Below are 8,367 nucleotides of genomic sequence, written 5' to 3'. Positions count from 1 at the left end.
TTACAGCTTTGGAAATAAAAGAGGAAGCCGCCATCTTGAATTAATGATGGCGTCAAGCTTTTTTTCCTAATATTTGGGCCCTTTCACTCAATACTCATATTGTAAAGATATTCATACCACTTTCGGTGATTTCAAGTTTTCAAAGATGTATTTTTTAAATTTAAACTCAAAACCAACACGCATAACTTACCAAAAATGTGTAAAAATGGGAGTTCCAATTCAAATATGTGCTATCTAATCTGAGCGTGTCCTGTTTTGACATTTTGATCGAGAACTGTCACTAAGTTTTATGGCGGTTTAATAATCAGGCACTGAGTGCTATTATAGAACATGCAAAAGAAAGCTTGAAGCAAACTTCTAAGTTTGTGTTTTATTATAGTTTTAAAAAAGCATTCATAACTCTTTCAAAATAACTAAAACAGTATGTTTAATAAAAGTTTTATTAGCGTTTTCAAAACCATCTGCAAACATATGGTGTCGAAAAAAAAAAAATATAAGCATTCTGCATGACCATAATAAAACCGTCATAAAACGAGCTGCACAAAAAAATGCCATAATTAAACCATAATAAAACTTCCTAATGCTAGTTGGCATAATCTGTGTTACTTGGGTACCCTCTTGTAAGTCGATAGTCCGGCTCGTTTTTTGGCTCGATGCACGGTTGTAGACGATACACCCAGCTTATTTGCGGCATCTCGGAAACTACCGGCAACTCTCTTTGTCGTCTCTGCGGCTTCCGGTTTTCGATTTCCCCCCGATCCAGACTTCCTGGCTGTCGACAAACGTTCCCCAAACACTTTAATTACATTTGTAACGGTTGATTTGGCAACTTTTAGCGATTTTGTCAGCTTTGCGTGCGAGTAGCTCGGATTTTCGCTATGCGCAAGCAAAATTTTGATAAGCTGCTCTTCTTCCTTGGATGGCATTTTGACAACTGAAGAGTGAATTCCAAAATCAAAATAGGAGCAACATTCTACACACACACACCTTCAAAATGAGGGGTGTTCAGGTTTTTTAAATGCAAAATTGAAAGAAATACGTCAAGTTGATATTGACCAAATTTTGACCGTATCACCCTTTACATGTTTTATTGAAATTTTGCAGAGTGATTGTTGGAATATAAAGTTAACATGTCTGAAGTTTTTGAAAAGTTCTATAGATGGATCAAAAGTTACGCGAGGTAAAAGATTTCAGGCATGAACCTTAACACTAGAATGACCGCACCAGTCAAAATGACTGGTTGGACACTTTGTTTGTTGAATATCTTTTAAATAATTCGCTTTAAAAATTCGCAAAAAATACGACTTTTCATGAATTTTGAATCTCTACAAAACCGTGTATTTTTTATTTCACTAGCTCCTTTAATAAGCGAGATAAATTTCGCCATGGACACTCGGACCGTGACCAGTCAAAATGACTGGTAAAATTCACAACCCTATAACTCAAACAAGATACATTTTTGTAAAAGTTATGTTAGATTTAATACATGTCCAATGGACATTGTCCATTCGAGTAATCGAGTAGTTTTAGGTGATAAATATTTTTTATACTAAACTAGAATGAGTAAAATAATCATAAATAATTATGAATTGTGTACTCATTTGTTCAAATTTGAAGACATCAGCTATGAAACTGAATAATTTTAATGATATTTCAACATGGGTGCACGGAATATTTTTTATATGTTGGTTATCCACCATGGGTGCACGGATTCACCGCAGTTTCTGCCCAAATACATATGTATTCACATGCATTCTTAGATTATTAGGTTCGACAAATTTCCAATGCAAGTTCACTTACAGGTATTTCGGCACCCGTGTATATACCTGGCCAGCTGGCAACTGATTGAACATTCTTATTATAAGAAGAAACACATCTTACCTATCGGCAACTTAAGGAGTTTGAACACAAGAGTTTTCTTGCCGATACTGGGAATCGAACCCAGTACGCCTGGCATACCTAGACCAGACTCGCGCCAGCCTATCTGATAGACCACATCGGCCCTAAGATATTTCAACATGGGTGCACGGAGTGGCTGTAAATTCGCCGTTGTAAATTATATAAAAAGAAATCAGATCTTATCAAATAAAAATACGATTGCAAAAATCTGTTTTTTATTAATAAATAAATAAATTTATTATTTCAAGATATAATTGAAATATTTCTTTTCCAGGAATGAAAAAAACGGAACTTAAAATAAAAATCGTTATTTAAATCATTATGTCTTAACATAGAAGACATGGTTTCGACTTTGGATTAGTTAAGATTTGTAAAAATGCTTTTTAAAAATTTGCAAAAAGTCCAATATTTGATTAAAACGCGGTTAATCCGTGCACCCATAGTGAAAAACCATGTATATAACACAAATTTTTCACTTGAATCTATAAAAGTCTTTATTCTTTAATTTTAGCATGCAAAAAAAATTGATTTTGGATGAATGGTGGTGAATCCGTGCACCCATGGTAAATTGCTCTACTTATATAAAAAATATGCTTCAAAACCTACAATATCAGGTATAATTTATAGGCAACGTGTTGAAAAATTTCAGAGCGATGGATGCTAGAAAATATCTACTAAAACGAAATTGAAGTGAAACCGTACACCCATGGTCGATACCCATAGCCATCTAACATGATTTTATTAAAGGATTTATAATGTGTTTTAATTTTTTGATAATTATTTGAAATATTTATTTTATGACATACACGCATTCGTCAACTATTTCAAAATGAGGTCATCCGTGCACCCATGGTGAAAAAATATTTCCATTTTTTAACAAAAATGCTATCGAATAAATAACAAAATAATTTCAAAGAAAAAAGTTAAAAATATTATGATATAAAAAATTTCCCCTTCACCAGTCACTTTGATTTTCGTAGAATTTCTGTATCTCTGGCCTCACAATCGTTAGAAAGCTCAAATTTCGTGATATGATAGTGTGATAGTTGATCTAATAGAATAACATAATGGTCACAGTGATAGGTACTCAACAGAAAATTTGTACATTGTTTTAAAGACTTTACAATTCTAGCTTTCTTTCTGGAGCCACTCTTTTCGGGAAAGACTTCATACACGAAAAATTAAATAAACACAGTAGTTCATAACATTTTATCTGCATATTTAATTTTCATTGTGATAACATTTTATGACGACGTAGAAAAAGTTTGAACAAAAAAATGAATTGATTAGTTGATGTGAGCTATACTCGATATCTCGACTGTTTGTTTGTCTCTCTCTTTGTCTCTCACTCAGCATAAGCATTTTTCTCACGGATCGTTAACATGTGTTGTAGAAATTCTATGAAAACGGTATCGCAACATTGAAAACATCGTTAAATAATTATTTATGGAGGATCTAGTGTATCAATATAATTAATGCAATCGCTTTAATATAGGAGTAGACGTCTCATGTATAGTTTCAGCCAAGAAAAAAGTTTCGCTCGATTGAAATCGGCGCTATACTGTCTCGTTTCACGCTGTGCAACATCCCAGCAGCAGCAGCAAAACCATGTCAAATTCAACCGAAACCGCAATGGAATGGATCCCAGCAAGGAGATTCAAAACTACTTACATACATAGCTGGAGTACCTAGTAGGTAAGTCGAAGTCAACACATCAACGCCGCCAAACCGAGAAACCAAAGCCTCCACGTTGAGTTTTGCAGTACAGTAGAGGGTAATTTTATGATTTTAAATTCTAGTGCAAACTACAATCAAATTCATATTATTTCGCCTTAACATTCATGATCTACATGCGGATTCCTAGCACGGAATTCAAATTTAGCTTTCAGTTAAAGATTTCAGATTCAGAATAAAAACATAAAATTAGTTAAACCTCATACTTGAATTCTGAGTTCAATCGATTCAATTGAAATAAACTATATATTCTTTTTTTTTTATATATTTACAACTAGTTTATTAAAGGCCTTTTACTTTTACAAAGTTTTAATGTGCCGAGTGTATTCGATTCACTGGGTTAGTAGGAAAGGGAGCCGTAATAGTCGCGGCGACTCAACTGTTAGAAATCTTAAAATAAAGGAAAGGAGGGGGTTTATAGGGGGATATCCTTTGATCGCAGTTTTCCATTAGGGTTCGGTGGTGGCCTCCTGTAGCTGTAGTTTCGATAGCTACGGTTTGGTATCGGTCTCCATCCTTCTGGCCAGCCTTCAATACGTTCGTGTCGAACCCGTTGGATGAGAGGTGGAAACTATATATTCTAGCTGTAACTATTAATAAGTTACTCATTCGGCATATACTAACAATTTGAACGTTTTTTTACATCATTTACCTAGGTCAGTATGTATTTTCCACCAGAAAACACAAAATGAGATATAAGATTATGGAATGAATAAACCCAAGAAGCCTAAAATCCCAAATAAAATAACAGAACTTAACAAAATGAAATGATGAAACAGATCGAACTACCAACTTCAACATCCTAATCTTCAATGAATGTTCGCAACATTGTAGTGTCAAACAGCGCCCAACAGATGGACGGTGGCTGACTGGCGCGCCGGATTCGTTCCCTTAGGATTGACGACACAAGCCGAGTGTGTCCATAGTTATTTTGCGCGCTAGGATGCTGAAGGGCAGCAAGCCAGCCAGCCGTTTGCAAAACCGCGTGGGGTTTCGAGACCGAGGGACAAACATGTTTTCCACATTTACGACCGACATAGTTTTGCCTCAGTCATCGGACAACGTTGATGGCGACATTGGACTCTGAAGTCTAGCGATGTAGTTGATTGTTGAATTTCTAAGTTAGTTTTTTTTTATTCCACTGTTGAATGTCGTCTGGTTTAATTTAGAATCTTCCAATGCCATCGAGAGAAGGAGAGATTCTGCGCGTTGAAGTTATTATCAACACCTTCCATCAATCTCGATATTTTGTTTTTTTTCTTTCGCCCGACTAACGTCGCGAATGAAGCATTGGGTTTTGTATTTGCATTTTGATAAGAACTTTCCCACCGGGAGTTTGTGATACACGATAATGAACGAACGACGCAGATTCTTCGAATGGAAAATCGATTCCGGGAGATTGTTTTCTGTTTATTTTGCTTCGGGCATTCCGATATCCTACTAAATTAAAAAGAACATACCAACAAAAACAAATGACTAATTTAGCGTACGTAATCTGATATCACATGTGTACCAAAACCAACCATTTCGGCAGGTAGATAGATAGGCAGGGTAATCAGAAAGCGGCTCGTTCCAGTGCCGTGAGCTGCTGACTGAGACGTTCCTCTTTGGCTTTCCGCATGGTGTAGCTTTTTCGGCTTTGGATGAAGTTGGACAGAAACGTGTTGACGTCACTGTCGCCATTTAGGAAGCGCTGTGCTTCCTCGTCACTTTTGGCGTCCGCTGTCGAAACTGCAATCTGCAGCAGCTCTTTGATGTGCTGAGGCGAAAAATCTTCTGCTAGCTTCTGGTACTTGTTCATAGACTCTTCATAATGCACACCTAGCTCCCGAAAACCTAAAGTCATTTCGTCAAGCTTCTGTTTCCGTTCTTCAATAATTTTCTTTTTGGACAGATTGTTTACAGACAACGTTTCAATTTGAGTTAGCAGCATATCCATTTCGTTGGCTTGATTGTGTACAAACCCTAATTTGTCTATGAAACATTCTAAATAATCCTCGTCCTGATTTAGTTGAGTAAGTTCCTCCAGAGTCATTCCTCGTAGACCGAACAGATCTTCCTCCGGGGAACGAGCCGTTACTACTGGCGATGCCGTGGCCGTACGTTGCTGCGGATGGTCTGAGGTGGAGTTGGAGGAAGCAGCTTGCCCTAACGATTTGTGAGAGGGCGATTCTCGGTTCGGATCGTTAACAAGTGGAGGAGGATGCCTCTCGAATTCCCGGCTGATGGCTTGCACAACCCGACCCAGATCTGAATGGATTGTGTACTGAGAAATTTTATAAGATTTTGTTAGCTTTTCTGATATAAGCAAACGTCGTTTATTTAAAATGTTCAAGCTAAAGAATTTATAGGGTATTTAAATTTAAATTTTAGCTTAGCACATTCGATGAAAATTTCTCTTGGCCGTTTTAAATAATTAAATGTGACTTCAATGTCACTTTTATATAATTTAATTAAACAAACTAAGCTAAGATTTACTCACATTCAAAATCCCCGGGGCACCTTCGACCTCCCCGGTCGAGCAGTTAACCCACGGGTGGCTCAGAATAGGACTGACGATAAGTTTGGGCTTCTCGTTGGGGAAGCCCGCTCCCAGCAGGACGTTCAGGACGATATCCCGGCCACCGGAATCGAACTTAACCAGGTATTCCTCGCTTTCCTTGACCTCCTCGACACTACAAGAAAAAAAATGGACCGAACAACCGGTAATGTTTTTCGTGATTCATCAAAACACGAGGACCAATTAGAAACGATAAAATATTAGAAAGGTTACTTACTTTGCGTTGAATATTTTGAGGGTATCGATTTGCCGTTTACGCATTATTTAAGGCGGATAAATTAGAAAATCATTCACTACCAAATTTTATAATCTAATTTGTTCGGAAAATTTGAATGTTTTGTTTTGAATCATCGACCGAAGGGAGTTCGTTCAGAGAGTGTTAAACACTGAAAAAAAAAATCACAAAATCGAAAAAGCTTTTTCTATAAGGAACAAGGGATGTCAAAGTAAATTATGCACGCTCTTTTTTTTAAACTCAAAATTAAGTAGTTTTGGTTCAAAACAGCACTTCGGTGGCTTCCCTCAACTTTGAGTTTGACTGGGAAATAGCAAATCTAAGTTCTGATAGGCATACTCAATACTAAGTTCGGCAGTCGAACTCGAATTTATCCTTTTTTTCGAGGGTAGCTGATTTTCAGGGAATTAAAGGATGATTAAAATTTGTTGTACTCGGATGTTGCTGTTCCGGTACATTGCATTGCAATTACAGAGCGGTGGAAAGTTTTGACATTCTCGGTCAAAGAAAACTTCCGGATGTTACTTCCCACGGGAAGTCAACAACATCCGGAAGTTTCCGGACATTCCAAGCCGCTCACCATATGATGACAATGACGGACAGAATTTTACGCTGACACGGTGAACATGCATTTCATTACGAAGTTCCTTCATAGTCTTCCGGTAATTGTCCCGGAACGACAAAATTTTGCGACGTGTTCGTTGGTTGCTGTTCCAGTTCGGACTGAACTCGCTAAGTGTTTTCAGTCCAACAAAGAGAGTTCAATTTTTATTTCATAAGGTCGAACTCAGCTTTGATCCCTCGCCGAAGGAAAAAAAAAGGGATCAATTCTGAGTTCGCAGTTCGAACTCCGTTTTGATCCATCGCAAGGAGGAAAAAGGGTACTTAACTTTAAGTTCATAGAATCGAACTATGTTTTGAACCTCGTTCATACTTAATTTTGAGTTAAAAAAAAGAGCGTGTGGGTGAAAAACGGTTTCAAAAATGATTTTTTTTAAATTATGCAATTCAATCGTATCAAAAATAAACTATTGTCAGTTAATATTTAGAAACAGTTGAGGTAATTGTCATTTTGAAAATTTTAGCATTTTTGTCATTTTTGTCATTTCGGTCATTTTTGTCATTTTTGTCATTTTTGTCATTTTTGTCATTTTTGTCATTTTTGTCATTTTTGTCATTTTTGTTATTTTTGTCATTTTTGTCATTTTTGTCATTTTTGTCATTTTTGTCATTTTTGTCATTTTTGTCATTTTTGTCATTTTTGTCATTTTTGTCATTTTTGTCATTTTTGTCATTTTTGTCATTTTTGTCATTTTTGTGATTTTTGTTATTTTTGTAATTTTTGTCATTTTTGTTATTATTTGTCATTTTGTCTTTTTTTGTCATTTTTGCAATTTATGTAATTTTTGCCATTTTTGTCATTTTTGTCGTTTTTGTCATTTTTGTCGTTTTTGTCATTTTTGTCATTTTTGTCATTTTTGTCATTTTTGTCATTTTTGTCATTTTATTCATTTTTGTCATTTTTGTCATTTTTGTCATTTTTGTCATTTTGGTAATTTTTGTCATTTTTGTCATTTTTGTCATTATCGTTATTTTTGTCATTTTGAAAATTTGAGCATTTTTGTCATTTGTCATTTTTTTCATTTATCATTTTTGTTATTTTTGATATTTTTTGTATTATTGTCATATTTGTCATATTTGTCATTTTTGTCATTTTTGTCATTTTTTTTATTTTAATCATTTTTAAAATTTTTGTCACTTTTGTAATGTTTCTCATTTTTATAATTTTTTACCTTTATTGTCATTTTTGTTATTTTTTAATTTTTTTTGTTATTTTTGGTTGTTGCTCATTGATTTGAAATATAATCTCAGAGTCATTGGTGTCCCCTTGTTAAAGGATTTCAAATTCAAACAATTTTTCGTCATTTCTTTATTTTAA

The 8,367-nt window shown here is 35.3% G+C and overlaps 1 protein-coding gene across 1 annotated transcript; it reads right to left on the bottom strand.

Annotated features, from left to right (window-relative positions):
* Window positions 1–5,002: 5,002 nt before the first annotated feature.
* Window positions 5,003–6,554, bottom strand: LOC129756448 (vacuolar protein sorting-associated protein 37A-like). Its single transcript, XM_055753325.1, has 3 exons — window positions 6,411–6,554; window positions 6,116–6,308; window positions 5,003–5,899 (listed from the first exon to the last, which is right to left on the bottom strand). Exons 1-3 carry the CDS (start codon window positions 6,452–6,454, stop codon window positions 5,189–5,191), a joined length of 948 nt encoding a protein of 315 aa, XP_055609300.1. The 5' UTR covers window positions 6,455–6,554; the 3' UTR covers window positions 5,003–5,188.
* Between the last annotated feature and the right edge of the window lie 1,813 nt (window positions 6,555–8,367).

The sequence above is a fragment of the Uranotaenia lowii genome, chromosome 3, assembly GCF_029784155.1.
Source record: "Uranotaenia lowii strain MFRU-FL chromosome 3, ASM2978415v1, whole genome shotgun sequence".
NCBI classification, from domain to species: Eukaryota; Metazoa; Arthropoda; class Insecta; order Diptera; family Culicidae; genus Uranotaenia; species Uranotaenia lowii.
The sequence above is the reverse complement of the archived record's forward strand: the minus strand, read 5'-3'. Positions and strand labels throughout refer to the sequence as shown.